Source organism: Zootoca vivipara, chromosome 11 (genome assembly GCF_965207765.1).
Source record: "Zootoca vivipara chromosome 11, rZooViv2.hap1.1, whole genome shotgun sequence".
Taxonomy (NCBI): Eukaryota; Metazoa; Chordata; class Lepidosauria; order Squamata; family Lacertidae; genus Zootoca; species Zootoca vivipara.
This window is the reverse complement of record NC_142594.1, coordinates 11,818,890-11,834,081: the sequence shown is the minus strand read 5'-3', so window position 1 is coordinate 11,834,081 and position 15,192 is coordinate 11,818,890. Positions and strand designations below refer to the sequence as shown.

Genomic DNA, 15,192 nt, shown 5'->3' with positions numbered 1-15,192 from the left:
TGCTTATTGTTCATATTTTCTCAAGCCATGTTTGCATTCTGCTGTGAAATCTTGGAGTGGAATGTTTTGTCTTTCAAGAGAGCATGTCAATTAATCAGTTGATGGGCTGCTTTGTGGAGCAGAAATGAGGATGAGAACATACAAAAATATATGCAAGTGTCCACCTAGCTGCTATTAGTTTAACAATGAAGCTTATAACTAAGACAGCTCAGTAGGACACATTAATAAAACCAAACAGCAGCGATCTACTTATTAAAAAATATTTGTATACTGTTTAATAACCCAAGTCTTTTGTATTTAAACAGTAGGCATGCAAATAAAGAGAAACTTACAGAAACAGAATTAACTGTTGGATACCCAGTAACATGAAAGTATTGCAATCCTTTATTATAAGTATGTTATGTAAATATGGATGAATGTCAGTGATAAAGGTATTGTCTTAATATGGAATTTTTATCTTATTACCTTCACTTTTTGAACAATATTCAAGAGATTTTACCTTTTGACTCTTAGTTGGAACCCCAAGGACAACCCAAACAATTGCAGGTTTTGTGTTTCAAATGTGAGCAGATCAATTATAGAAGATGAAAGTTCACTTTTAAATGTAGTTCTCATGAAGCGTAGACAGTGTCTTCTCAAGTAGGTGTCTACCCAGATCCTGCACGACTGGGAACAGAGAGCTGTCACTTTTGCCTTTGCCATTCAGTAATGTAGGCTGACATATAGAAAAAAGGTATTCTTCTGATCATGGTATATTTGACAGGCAGCATCTCAGCTTTAATAAAATCAGATGAATAGCGAGCGAGAACAAGCAGAAATGATTTTTTTCTCTTTAAAGAAAGCTGTTGCTGCTTTGCTTTAAAAATGGTTAGTTATGTTAATAGGGATACTTAGAAGGGTTATGCAATTGAAAATTATTTGATTGGGACATGAGGCAACTTGAAGCACAGAGCAGCATAAGTAGAACTTAAATGTAACATTTTATACAATTTGCAGAATCGTCTCTGTTCAGGGTGCTGCATAAATGTTAGTGTAATGTGGCCTGTCTGCCCTCATTCTCGTTTTAGTTTGAGGATAATGTCAAGATGGATGGGTGATGCACTGCTCAGCACAGTATGTGTTCCTTTTTGGATTCTTCTCTCGACAATCTCTGGTTGCTGGCACTGACTAGCTTCCTGTATTAGAATATTAAGCATTCATGATGGAAATATGTACATTACTGGAATCAAGGTTGGAGCAGTGAAACTGTATAAAAGAATTCTGAAATGATAGTGGATGCTGAAACCAATGCTAACTTTAGATGCCATTAGTAAGTGCATAATGTCTTTCCCCCTCATTGGAAAAAGAGCAAGGTGCTTTTGCGGAGAAGACTTACATCTGCAAATCCCAAATGAGTATTAAGCATTCAGTAAAGTCTGTCTCTGAATTGTCTACCCATTCTGAGAGGTGGTTGGAAGTGCGAAAATAATACATGGATTTTGTGATTTGAAATGCGTCCAGATATGTTTTGCAGCCTATGAAACTAAACCACAAAACTAAACAAGACCTCATCGCAAGATCTTTATCTCGCATATAAACTGGCTCATCTAGGTAACTCAAGATTGAATAACTTTGAGTTTTCATTTTTAAAGAACATGCTTGCCCCTGTTGTTATATTGCTAAAAGAAACAAGTGTTGATTTATTTTTTTAAAAGCAACTCTTTGTTAGTATCTTGTTAATTTTATTTATTTATTTAACTTACTAGTTGTTGTTGTTGGGTAACTTTGGAGATTCATTTAGACAGATAGAGTGGCAAGGCAGAAAAGGGCCATAACCTGGAAATTTTGGTGAAGTGTGAAGGAAGATGAGAACTAGGCATGAAGTACATGAAGGTGCAAAGAAATACCAAGTCAAGGTTGCACTAGGGAGACAGGACATCTTCTTTTGCTGATGCATTTTTATGAACATTGGTTGGGATTGCAAAACTGTGATAAGTGCAAATTTTGAAGGATGGCTATAGTTCTATTCTCGTATTGTTTCAGAAGTTGCACTATTGGCTTTAAATGCAAGCTGAATCAAATTTATAGCAGTAGCATTCAAGGGCAATGAGAAACAAGGCCTCTCCGCGCCCTCATTGTCTTTGTTAATAAAATAAAGAAATGCACAGCTTTGGAATCAAAGCACCATGATCGTACAGGCAACAATAAGAAAATACTATGAAATAGTTGGAAGATACAGACACTACACTGGGGAATTCAGTTGTCTTCTGTGCCATCTAGAACAACAGCTGTAGATTGATATGCAAAGGAATTTACAAAGGTGGACCAATTTGAACTTACTTTGTTTTCCAGACAGATGCTATAATGAGCCAAGCCAGGAGTTAAACTCCTGTGTCAAGTTAATTAACCCAGAGAGTGATTGCAGTAAAATTGATTGAGAAAATAACTATGCAGATTTTAAAGAGAGTTTGTAAATGCCCTGTGTTATGCTAATTGATCATTAGTTAGGAGGGTTATGTGGTTCTGGTGTTTGGGTGGGAGAGAGAGTAGTGAGCCAAACTTTAGGATTCCTGGGAATGTGATGTCCTCCTCTAACTAAGGAGTCATGAGACTCTCTGTTGCTCTGTTAAGTTTTTAGTGAGGATAAGAGAGATGGAGTGTAAAGCATTTTGTATGTCAAAGTCCCTGAGAAATTCCGGATTAATCCATCCAATCATGGTGTGTTTCAAAGAACAAAGCAGACGGAATGTGCGTTTGCTCATACACAATCATTTATTTGATGATGCCAGCATTAAATGATGTGTATTTGTGAATTGGTTGGCATGGCTAAACATCGGATAAGATGCTTCTATACATAATATCACCATATGCAGCGCTTGTCTTTTCAGTTGCAACAGTTCCAGTGCTAGACTGTAAGCGAGGTATGTGTGTAGGAATTAGCCCTAAGCTGTGCTGCACCTATAGAAATAGGATCTGAACATGGAACAGTCTCAATACTCAAGTAGTTGAAGAGGCTTCAGTCTTTAGACCCACCAGCCAGTTTCAGATTTTAGTTTGTCCTCCTTTAGTGCTTTTTTTTTTATGTAAGATGCTCTGCAGGTTTTTCTCATTCTTCTTTGTACTGTATCTCTATTTGATAGCTTGTCTAAAGTTCTAGCAATATCTGTTACCTTAGACTAAGGAGTGGAAAAAGGCAGTAGGAGGGGGGGGGAGATAACATTTCTGAGCTTCCAAGATTTCTGTCTTTGGGGGGGGGGGACCTTGCTGCTGTGAAAACAGTGTGCGGAGTCAGGTGGCTGAAACATCAAGCAGCAAGGGGCCCTACCTATTTTCCAGCTGATAAGCATGGAAATGGCTTACCTACTTTAGTCCCCCTGCTGAGAGATCCTCCCTGTTGTCAGTCCTTAGTTTTGAGTGCCTCCTAATGGGCCTCTGCCAGCATAATGGATGACTGCATCTAAGGCTTGTGCTCCCTTTCTCTCTTCTCACCCTGTTTTGCCAATCTCACTGCTTAACAGCGCATAGATATATTGTCCCTTCTCCTAAATCAGCTGCTCAAAGGAAGCTTTTCCCCTCTTCTTATCTTGCATTGCTCTGTTTGAAGCTGTCAAGTTGTTTTGCTAACAAAAAAAATACGGGCTCCCATATGCTTTCCTTGCTGAAAATGAAAGTGAATTGGTTGCTCTTTCCTTTTGCTGGATAGCTGCCATTTGCTGTGAATATGGAAATGTGATTCCATTGTTTGATCTCGCATCATTTGCATGTTAATGCGTGTCTGTGCCTAATAATGTAATTTAGTTAGGTTATTAGCACGTGCCATTCTGAGCAGAATGTCTTTCTTCTTTTAAAGAAAGCGTTAGAAAGCAAATATGGTACATTTAAAGTATATTTTTTATTCTTGGTGTCTTATTCTGGAGTGATATTTAAACTACAGACTTCTTAACTTGTATTTCGCATCCACTGTGGTATCTCCATTTAGTTGCGTGTTTTGGGGTATGTCCTGTAATTTGTATGTTCTGCCCAGTGCCCAGAACACTTGGTGAAAGTGGGGAGGTATAGGAAGAGGCAAGAGAAGCACAATGAAGCATTGGGAGATGGACTGGAAGGTGCAGAGATAATTCAGCTACATCAAAAATTGAATGTTACACGTGTGAGAGATCTTCCTCTTTTAGGAAGAGTGCTTCTTCCTTTCAAATTTAAGTTTTGTTTTCAAAGTTTCCTCAAAGTAGTAAGATTTGAGGTTTGACTATCTTGATGCTAAACATAGGCTGCCTTAAATGAACTCAGCCTATTGGTCCAACCAGCTCGGTAGTACATTTATGAAACACTCTCATGGTTTCAAACACTCTCATGGTTTCAAACAGAGGGTCTTTCCTAGCCATACCTAGAGATATTGGGGTTTGAACCTGGCACTTTAAAAGAAGATGCTCTACCACTGCAGCTCTTCCCCAAACCGGAGCTTTTTACTTGCTGTCTTTGTTTACTGTCTTGCATAATGGGTATATAGCTTTTCTTCCTATGGGTGATCATACTAAGAATTCCAGCGAGCCCTAGTATTTTAAAGTGATGTTGCTTGTCTGGTTGTGATTTCTTGCACATTTCTTGCATTTTAGGCACATAACACCAGAAAGGTTTTATGTGGAAGCTTGTGATGATGGAGCCAAGGACGTACTTTCCATTGACAGAGTCTCCACAGAGGTCACTCTTACAGGTATTTTTCATCATCACTTTGGAAATGCTGTAGTTTAGCCTTAAATTATTTTCCTTTAAGCTACACAGTAAATTAGTCAGCAACCTGAAAATCATCACAGATCTGGCTCATAAACCCATCAGTTATCCTTCCTCCTATGTAATACTGTACCTGTTTATACATTTCTTGACCGATCAAATTTATTTTCATTTAATAATAATAATAATAATGATAATATTTTATTTATACCCCGCCCTCCCCAGCGAGAGCCGGACTCAGGGCGGCTGACATCATCGAGATCACAACAAAACGTAAAAGAAAGAAAAACAGTCGATTAAAATGTGGCTTAAAATACAATCCAGATTTAATTTTTTTTTTAAAAAAAAGCAGCCTCATTTTAAAATGGCCCAATTTACCTGTACATTCTGAAAATTTAGTGTGTGTTTGTGAAAATTATTATGCACAGTATATTCAAGTTTCTCAAGCTTATATTCAAGCAATGAGCTTTGGAATAGAAACTTTTAGGAAATTCTGTTTATTGTGTAACAGTATATGAATCAATTTGGCTTTAGCTGTACAAATACCACACTTCCTAGTTGCAATACATCTCTAGTAGAAGAAACAGTTCAATACTGAATCAATATTTGGTGAAGGAAGGAAAGAAGCAGGGATGACTCAGAACTCTTCTGTGTTTACGTTTTTCCTGCACGTATCAAATGGCGGCAGGGATGCTCCATGGTAGAATAAGCTTAAAACCTGCTAGGAGAATTTTGCTGCCTGTCAGCTCTTGTGGCACATCTTTATTTAATAGACTTTCTAACCACTTTTTTCAAAAAGGTGGTTTACAGTATCTTATAAAATCAGTTAAAAACATATACAACATTACAGTAGTAGCAACAACAGCAAAAAAAAGCCCAACCAAAACAAACAGTGAACAGAAACAATGGAATCCTGCCACTCCACACAGCCACTAAAAAGAACAACCGAATCTACTCCAACAGTTAAAAGTAATTTCAAAAATCTTTGGTACATTACATTGATTTCTATCATAGAATTGTTGTGGCTTCTTCCACCAAAGAAATATAGGAATTGCAGTCTTATGAGGAGGTAGCAATTTAGTTCCAGAGTTCCGGTCAGATCCTGAGGAATTCACAACCGGAGGTGCTGCTTCTGCACATGTGCGTGGCACGGTAGAGTGCTTCTGCGCATGTGTGCAGTGCAAAACCCGGAAAAATACTTCTGGGTTTGCCGCGTTCACATCCTGAAGGATATGCAACCAGAAGTGTGCGTATCCAGAGGTGGTACTGTAGTTCCATGTGTTTAAATTTTCAAGTTTTTAGTTTTGATCTTGGTAATGTTAAACTACCGTATTTATTATGCACACAGGGACATTTAAATCTTATTGGATTGTGTTTGGCTGCATGTGATAGATCCAATCCTGGTATACTGAGACAGTGTATCCTGTTTTTCCTTTGCAGTTAAGAAAGATATTCCGCCTTCAGCAGTTACCAGGCAAATATATGGCATTTTGGGGACAATCCGTCTAGTGGCAGGTATGATAATTTCAGTTATGAAGAATGATAATTTCAGTTATGAAGAAGTATTATTTATTATGTCAACACAGATATTTTGAGATCCTATAATAAGGGCCTGGTGCACATTCAGAAGTGTTATGTGGTAGGATGGTAAACGGCGTTTCCGTGTGCTGCTCTGGCTCGCCAGAGTCATGCTGGCCACATGACCTGGAAGCTGTCTGCAGACAAACGCCGGCTCCCTTGGCCAGTAAAGCGAGATGAGCGCCACAACCCCAGAGTCGTTCGCGTCAGGGGTCCCTTTACCTTTTTACCACTCTGCTGGAATGTCATCATTTCAGGCTGCATGTGTGGCATTGCATATTTTAATGTTCCCCCTTTGCGTTTTAAGTCTTGCTTATAAAAGCAGCACATTATGTTGATGGCTCAGCCACAGGCCCCCCCCCCAAATGATGGTTTTTAAAGTGAAAGAGCATTCCAACTTGTGGTTGCCTACATGACAGTCTTTGAGAATGGTGATTTGTGATGAGTACATGATGTCCATAAACCTGGTACATGGAGCAGTACAATAGAAACATGGTTTGTCATGTTTTGCGGTAGAAGAGAATTAAGTCCAGCCCTCATGATTGTAGTGGGGCCAACAAACATTGTAAACTATTTGAAGCAAGGCATAAAATTCAGTGTCCCTGCTAAGTTTGTTTCCTTTTTCCTAGAACTGCCTTTCCTTAGTAGAAGACAAATCAGTACAGTATTGCTAACCAGAATCCTTCTGTTTTACAGGCACGTATCTTATTGTAATAACAAAAAAGAGAAAAGTAGGTGAATTTTTCAATCATGTTGTTTGGAAAGCAACAGACTTTGACATCCTCTCTTACAAAAAGACCATGCTACATTTAACTGATATTCAGGTAGGAATAGATTTGGTAATAGAAACACCTTTCAGCTACTTTGAAATTTGTTGAGATGAAATGAGCATAGATCTCTTTGTTAAAAATATGACTTGTTCAAGCATTATTTTTATGAAGTATTTTTATGAATTCAAAAAAGGCTGGGGTCCAAAGGGACACGTTTTCTCAGAGGATACCTTCTCATTGCAGCATGTTGCTTTCACTGTAGAGCTGCTTCTGAAGGCCAATACATCCTCCAGAACAAAATTTAGTGCAGTTAAGAGGATGAAATTGATGCATGCCCATTCCTTCTTGCTTACACCTAGAGCTCCTGTTAGTAGCACACAGTGTTCTTTTACTCCTTCCATAAGTTCTTAATTCCTCATAAACAGCTGTGCATGCTGGAGTTGGGTTATATTTTAGCAACAGAATGCTTTATCTTGAAAAGAAGAACCTTGAAACCCTTTCTGTGTGAGCTCTTTGTCGGATATCATAGGAAACTTGTATCCACCGGGAGGGGGAATTAGAAACAGCATGGCAAATAACAATGCTTTCCCTCTTAACAGTTACAGGACAATAAAGTCTTTTTATCCATGATTAGCCACGTATTGAGTGTGGATGGATTTTATTTCTCTACAACGTACGACTTAACACACACTTTACAACGGTTGGCTAATACCAGCCCGGAGTTCCAAGAAATGAGCTTGCTAGAAAGGGTAAGAAAGGATACAGTTTATTGCCAACTGTGTGTGTGTGACACACACACACACACACACACACACACACACACAAAAATATATATGTCTTTCAGTACCTGAATGATAGCGTGTTTATTTAAACTGTAAATAGAGACTGTAGGGACACGGGTGGCACTGTGGTCTAAACCACTGAGTCTCTTGGGCTTGCCAATCAGAAGGTCGGCAGTTCGAATCCCCGCAACGGGGTGAGCTCCCATTGCTCTGTCCCACCTCCTGCCAGCCTAGCAGTTCAAAAGCATGCCAGTGCAAGTAGATAAATAGATACCGCTGTGGCGGGAGATAAACGGCATTTCCGTGTGCTGTGGTTTCTATCACTGTGTTGTGTTGAGCCAAAAGCAGTTTAGTCATGCTGGTCACAAGACCTAGAAAGCTGTCTGTGGACAAATGCTGGCTCCCTCAGCATAGTCGCCTTCGACTGGACTTAACCGTCCAGGGGTCCTTTACCTTTTTAATATTTATTTAAACTGTAAAAGTTGCAATGTATTATTATGTTATATCCTGTTTGCAACAAAAGCCATTTGATCTTAAATTTAGATTGATAGTTTGGGAATTTATTCTGTGAAACACTGATCTACCACCTGATTTCTTTTACTTTTTTGGGAAAAGAGAGGCATGTGTGTTTCATTAATTGTTAGATGGTAGGGGAAAGGGATTGGCTTACTGCCACATTTCAGAAAAGCATTGTCTGAAAGCAAACAAGACCCTTGGCGTTTAAAATTCACCCTATGATGCAACTCCTTACAGGCAGATCCTCGGTTTGTATGGAATGGGCACCTCCTTAGAGAATTCGCTGCTCAGCCTGAGGTAATGTATATGCATTTTGTTGAGCATAATCTCCATAATGTTGAAGATAGTGAAAACACAGCTATAAAAGTTGGCCTGCTTTTGGGTTCATGTGACCAGAACAGCTGGTGATAAAATGCAAAGTCTTTTCTGGTTGTAGCAAACTATATAGTAATAACTGTTACAGAGACCAATACCCTTTATTTTAAATGGAGCAAAAACTCTAGTGCTTGTGCTAGTTGAAAAAGACCTTCTTAATAAAGTGGGGGGTTGCTAGGCATCTTTCCCCAACCAAAGGTGTTTGGCAGATCTCTGGTTCAGAACTTAAATTTGTCAGCCATCCTCCTATTAAGCCGTGTGTAGAGCAAATTCACTCAATCGACGTCTTGCACAGCTCGATAAGAAGAGTCCTCAATTATGGATGCAGGATACAGTTTTCCTCGCCAAGACGTGGTATTAATTCCTCCAGCTCAGCTAACCACCCTAATTCCTTTCAGGAGTGAACAGGCAGTAAACAAGTTGCAAATACAGTGTTTGCCAATGGTTCTGGATGAGGTGGCTCCCAGAATGTTGCCTTTGCAAGAGATACTACAAATCTCCCTTGAGGTGTCATAGCAGCTGCCGAGAGCCAAGCAATTCATTAAGAATATCGGCTTAACAAAATACCAGCTTGTGAAACTGTTAATGATGAAAACAACCTATTTCTAGCCTGCAGCTTTATTATCAGTTGGAGGGGGGGGGGAACCTCACCTATTCTGTGCTCTTTATGTTCATACAAATGCTTGCTTCTGCAATTAGCTGCCTTATGGTACAATTCAACTTTGAGCCAACGGCATTTATCCACCAATGACTAAGAGGGTGGACTAAGCGTTGCGTAGTCCCCGGTTGAAGTTTTGCCTGAGCCATAAGTTTGATAGGTAATAGGAAACCTTTTCTTAAACCTAGAGCAAGTGTAGCATTATAGCTAAGAACCTGAGCAGAGAATACATATACAAAGTGGAGTACCTTGGTAGTCAAATGGAATCCATTCGGGAAGTCCGTCCGACTTCCATAATGTTCGGAAACCAAAGTGTGGCTTCTGATTGGCTGCAGGAGCTTCCTGCAGCCAATCAGAAGTCGTGGAAGCCCCATCAGACATTTGGGTTCCAAAGAACGTTCGCAAACCGGAGCAATCGTTCGGGGTTGTGGCGTTCAGGAGCCAAAACATCTGAGTACAAAGGCGTTCAGGATCCAAGGTACGACTGTAGTTACAACAACTAATGTGTATTTCAAACAGTTTCATGTTACAAATCCCAAATCTTACAATGTAAGTTCCTGAAAACAGATTCCTTTAAGGAATGCTTATTTTTGGATTTGGAACAAGACTCTTCCCTTGTACATCCCTCTTCTGTGTAGGTATAGGTTTATTTCTCTTGCGTGTGAGAAGGGGTTACTTTGCTTTGCCCTTCCACATTTTGTCTCCAAATCCCAACTTAGGTAGGAATATGCCAGGTGGCCACCGTCTTTCCATGCATATGCAATAAGGAGTAAGTTCCATCTACCTTGCAAGGTGGTTGTAAGGATACTGAAACAACACATATGCAAGGCTCAAAAATCTAAAGCATGATATAATTAAGATATATTATTGATCTGAGTGCTACAAGCAGGTGGCACTAAGCACATACAGTGTGAGTACAGAACATTTTGCTGTAAATGCTGTATTGTTAGTTTGTCCCAGGTTCTGTATTGCTTGACATTCCAATGTCCAGTGCTTGGGCAAGTCTTTAAAAACTTTAAATACTCAACTGTGAAATGTTTGTTTTACAGATCCATAGGTTTGCCACTCCAGTGATGCATGGATGTATCTTTTCATGATTCTGTCACAATTCGATTAATATTTAGAGCCTTGGCAGAGTGCTGCTTCCACACTAGTTCTACAGTGCCTCCTCCAAAACTTCCAGCTTCATTCTAAAAGCTACCCCCTCGAAAAACAACAACAACAACATCTAGGCACTGCAGGGACTGGGAGAAAAGGAGCTGGCTGAGTAATACTATTTACTGTTTCTTGACTAGAACATAAGAAGTTTGTGCTGTTCAGTGCCAATGTAATGAGGAGTCATGATTTGTGTTTAGATACTAGCCGATGAGACCAAAATGCAGGCGTGTAGAGTGCTTCTGTTCAGTGTTGAGCCAAGCCTTCTTCCATAAAACTCCATTGATTTTCATTTCTAGTCCCCACTCTAGCTTTCAGTTGGCTTCCCCTCCTCTTCCCCAAACAATTGACCAGCATTACATGGCCATTCAGTAGTGTTCATTGGGTTTGTTTGTTTGTTGGGGTTTTGTTTTGTTTTTTTGAATGGGGTGGGATGCCTCTCAGGGTTTTTCTGCAGATTTTCTGAACTTTGCAAGTATTGCGGGATCCCCCAAGCATGGTTGCACCACCTGCTTCTGTGTGCAATGTGGTATTTTGGCTACATAATATGCCCTTGGAGTTCACTTTAGTTAGTGTGTGGGTGTATGCGCAATGCAGTAAATACTATTTATCAGGTTTGGTTTGAAGTCCCAACATAATGGCTTCTTCATAAAAATGTCTCTTTTCCCCTACCAGTTAGAAATTTTTCCCTACCAGTTAGAAATTGAGGGGAAATGTAAATTTCTCTTCCCCCTATTCCTAACAAAAGCACCAACCCCCCCCAATATTTTTTAATCATGCATGCACTCATAGATATTAAGTTGCTTGCTCTTAACTTCAGTGTTAAGAAGTTTGAAATAGAGAAAATGTGTTCTCCGTGGATTGTATCCAACATTGACTCTTAGCTGATGATAAGGCTTCCATCAGTGGAAAGGGGAGATAAGCAGTTTTCAGTGATTCACCCTCCCTGCTGCAATCCCCTCACCCACTAAATCTGCTCTGGAGAGTCCCACAATCCTCTGGAGCAGATCTGGAAGTTCAGAGAAGAGGGAACACCTGAACATTGCCTCTCTCCTTGTTCAGCTGATCAAGGAAGTAATGGTGTGTGTTCCAACCCTGCATCCGTATTCCGGTATCTCAGCCATTCTGAGAAAGGTTGGTGATATTGCTCTCTTCTTGGATTTACTGTTGTTGTCAATGTGCACATGTGTATTCCTTAACACATCTCCTTCAATCAGTTATTATCATGCACTCTTGTTCCATCAATGGAAAATATTTTGACTGGATTCTTATTTCCCGAAGAAGTTGTTTCAGAGCAGGCGTGCGCTACTATGTAAGAGGTAAGACATGTGCACCGCGAATGATTGTTAGTAGTGCTACCTTGGTAATGGGAAGGTGTATATTAATGATGCAAGAGTGACAACGAACCGCTATACTAGTTCCCTGGCAAGTGAGTCCCTGTTGCTTACCAGAAGGGGGAGGGGCAAGGAGGTTGGTATGGTGCAAATGTTCCAGCAGAGCCAATCCAGCGCTCCTGCTACTGCATTTGCACTGCACCGACCTCTCTGCTTTCTTCCGCTTCTGGTAAGCAACAGTGAGCCACCTGCTGAAAAGCCAGCATAGTGACTCCTTCCCACTTGGCGAGCCACTTCTGTGTAAGTTGCCTTGAGTGGGACAGGCCCCCAAAGGCAGCCTTGTTAAAAGGATGAAACTGTTGTTGTGTTTTACCACATACTATGCAGATTTAGTTTTGAAAAGTTCTCCAAGTGCCTCTAATATCTCCACACGTTGATGCAGGTTAAAGTTGCTTGTATATAAAAGTGTATTTTACATACATGTAAAAATAAACAAATCAGCAAATATGTGTACACACACACACACACACACAGAGAGAGAGAGAGAGAGAGAGAGAGAGAGAGAGAGAGAGAGAGAGAGAGAGAGAGGGAGAGACAAGCTACAGGGGTTACGTTCCAAGGCACATCCCGTTTAAGTAAAATTGCGTATGTTGGGAACACCATTGAAAAAGCCTGCATTTTGTCATGGGATCTGAGTAATTCCCAAAATATGGATTTAATATTGTGTGAAAATGTTTTACTTTCTATTTTTTGTGTGTGGTTTATTCTTTTATACTTATGTGATGATAATGTTTAATTTTGAAAATTAATTAAAAAACAACTTTTTTTAAAAAAAAGCCTGCAAACACCGTCTAAAAAACACACTTGGAAAACCTTTTAAAAAGCAAAAAAATCCTTTCCTCCAAACCTCCTTGCTCAAACACAACTCTCTGTGCCAAGGCTTATGGGGTTGCTATTTTTGTGCCGTTTTTGCCCCTTTTCATGCCAGTTTGTGGTGATGTGCGCGTGTGCCTTGAACACACATAAATGGGGACTTTGTATGGTTGCCATTTGGGGAAGGAAGAAAGGGGTGGTTCATTCTCTCTGTCCCTCTATGCCAAGTGCAACTCAATGCAGCGACCCCCCCCCTGTACCACCTTGGAACAGCACCCCTCACAATTCTGCAATTGCTGCTATTTAACAAACTGCTTTTACGAAACAAAAAGCCCCAGTGGATACAGAGAGCTAACTGCATGTTTTTTTGCCTTGGATTATGATTATCTTGAAGTGGACTCAATGGTGGCGAAGTACCGGTATCTTCCACTGCTTGTTCTTTAATGCTTAGAGAGCTGCTGCACCTAGCAACAGAAACACTCTGCCTATGCATCATTTTATGAATGCACAAAAATGCAACATAAATAATCCTCTGCAGGACACGGTGTCCTATTGGAAGTTCTTGGTTTCATTGTACTTGAAGTTTGCAGAAATGATGAAATGGAAGGATGTGAATAATAAGGCTTTGAGCTATAGGCAGTCAGGTATAACTCTGAATTGCTTATCTCACAGGTATTGATTCTGAAGGGCATGCGGCGAACTTCGTAGAAACAGAACAGATAGTACATTACAATGGGAGCAAAGCATCCTTTGTTCAGGTACATTTATGAAATTTCTCAACAGCCCTTCCTCAGAAAGGGAACATAGTCAAATGATAATTTAAAAGGGGCACAGGAGACAGCTCAAAAAATTTAACCAAAAGCCTGGGTGGACAGATAACATTTTGATCTGGTGTAGAAAGCCCAGTAAAGTGGAGGCTCTATATTTTGGTTTTTATAACTAGTCTTTGCCTAGGTTGTGTTGGTGACAACACAACCTTTTTATAGCTCAAAGATGTGATGCAGAGGTTATTTGGGAGGTTGTGTTGATAACAGCACTGTATGCTTCACTTTTCTGTTCCATTTGTTTTCCAGACACGAGGATCAATTCCTTTTTTCTGGTCACAGAGACCAAACCTCAAATATAAACCAAAGCCACAGATCAGCAAAACAGTAAATCATGTATGTTTTATTTATTTTTTCCTATGCATCTATAGTGAGAGTTTAATATTAATATGGTGCTAATGGTTGTGTGCATTTGCAAAAATCCCTAAGGTGGTTGCTGCTCTTCCGCCCAGTGTTTTTCCCCTAAGGTATTCCTCAATATGGTTTGAAGGTTAGCTCTTGAAGCAGCGGTGCTCTCATCTTCAAAGACAGACCTCAGTCCTTAGTTTTCCCTGAACCACTCTATACTGAAGTTGTTGTTTTTTAATCCAAGAAAGCTTTGGGCCAGTCCATAGGTCAAGAACAGGATGACTGGCGTTGCCTCACAAGGTCCTTTGGTTGGGAATGCCTGAACCTTGATGCATGCCAATTACCAGACAAGAGTGCCTGGTAAGACCAAGACCAAACACTTGACCATTTAATGTGGACTCAAGAACTTCACCTGCTTAATGGTTTGCTCATTGAAAGGCTAACAATCTTTTGTAAGCAGCAAGTATTTTCTGGTTTCTGCGAAATGCTCCAAAAGTGATCTTTAGGGCTGGGAGATACATCATTGTATTGTCCCAAACCGGTTTGAAATCCATATTGGTTTCATTAATTTTTCATATGGCAATATATTGCAAATCTTGATGTGTGTGTGCGCGTATGCTATGCAAAAATCACAATGTGGGAAAAACCATGAAGCCAGCCAATGCCTCCACATAGCTCCATCCTTTAGACATTGTGATATATCAGTGTATCATGATGTTTAGCTGCTGGTGGTGTATCGCGATGTTGAAAACCAGATATTGTCTAGTCCTAGTGATCTGTTCCAACAAAGAGCCATTGGAACGTTCTTTGTGTAAAAGCACATTAGGTAGTGTCTTAAACTGTCAATAGAGCTAGGAGTTCAAAATCAAAAGATTTCCCCTATCGTCCGTCTTTCTGCCTCTGCCCCCTGGGCTGACAGTATCCTGTTTGGCTCAAGGTGTTACACAGCAACATCAAGAGAGGCAGGGCAGGTATACGCAGAGCTGTTGAGGGTGTGTGTGTGTGTGTGTAAAAAGCTGTAGGCAGGCAGAGATGGTTGATGAGTCTTCTGGCTATTTCAGAATATAACAACAATGAATGCACGATCTATCATCTGTAGTAGTCATGAACGTGTTGCCATTTGCTTTTAACTCTGCTCAGCTGGAGCTGCATATTGAACCTTTTTAATATTCTTTTGCTATGTTCACTGAATATTGAGCAAATCCCCCTCCCCTTTTTTATTAACAAATTCTCAAAAACATGACGCTTTGGCCAGTACTTCGAATAAAGAGT

General features: G+C 40.1%; 1 protein-coding gene across 1 annotated transcript in view; it reads left to right on the top strand.

Annotated features, from left to right (window-relative positions):
- The window catches only part of SACM1L (SAC1 like phosphatidylinositide phosphatase), a 29,314-nt gene that overhangs the window by 2,683 nt on the left and 11,439 nt on the right, over positions 1–15,192 (top strand). The window contains exons 2-10 of the mRNA XM_035129429.3: positions 4,593–4,690; positions 6,148–6,222; positions 6,982–7,109; positions 7,655–7,804; positions 8,591–8,650; positions 10,436–10,469; positions 11,759–11,860; positions 13,421–13,506; positions 13,822–13,908. Coding sequence (XP_034985320.1) covers positions 4,593–4,690; positions 6,148–6,222; positions 6,982–7,109; positions 7,655–7,804; positions 8,591–8,650; positions 10,436–10,469; positions 11,759–11,860; positions 13,421–13,506; positions 13,822–13,908 — 820 coding nt within the window. The remainder of the gene's footprint in view (positions 1–4,592; positions 4,691–6,147; positions 6,223–6,981; positions 7,110–7,654; positions 7,805–8,590; positions 8,651–10,435; positions 10,470–11,758; positions 11,861–13,420; positions 13,507–13,821; positions 13,909–15,192) is intronic.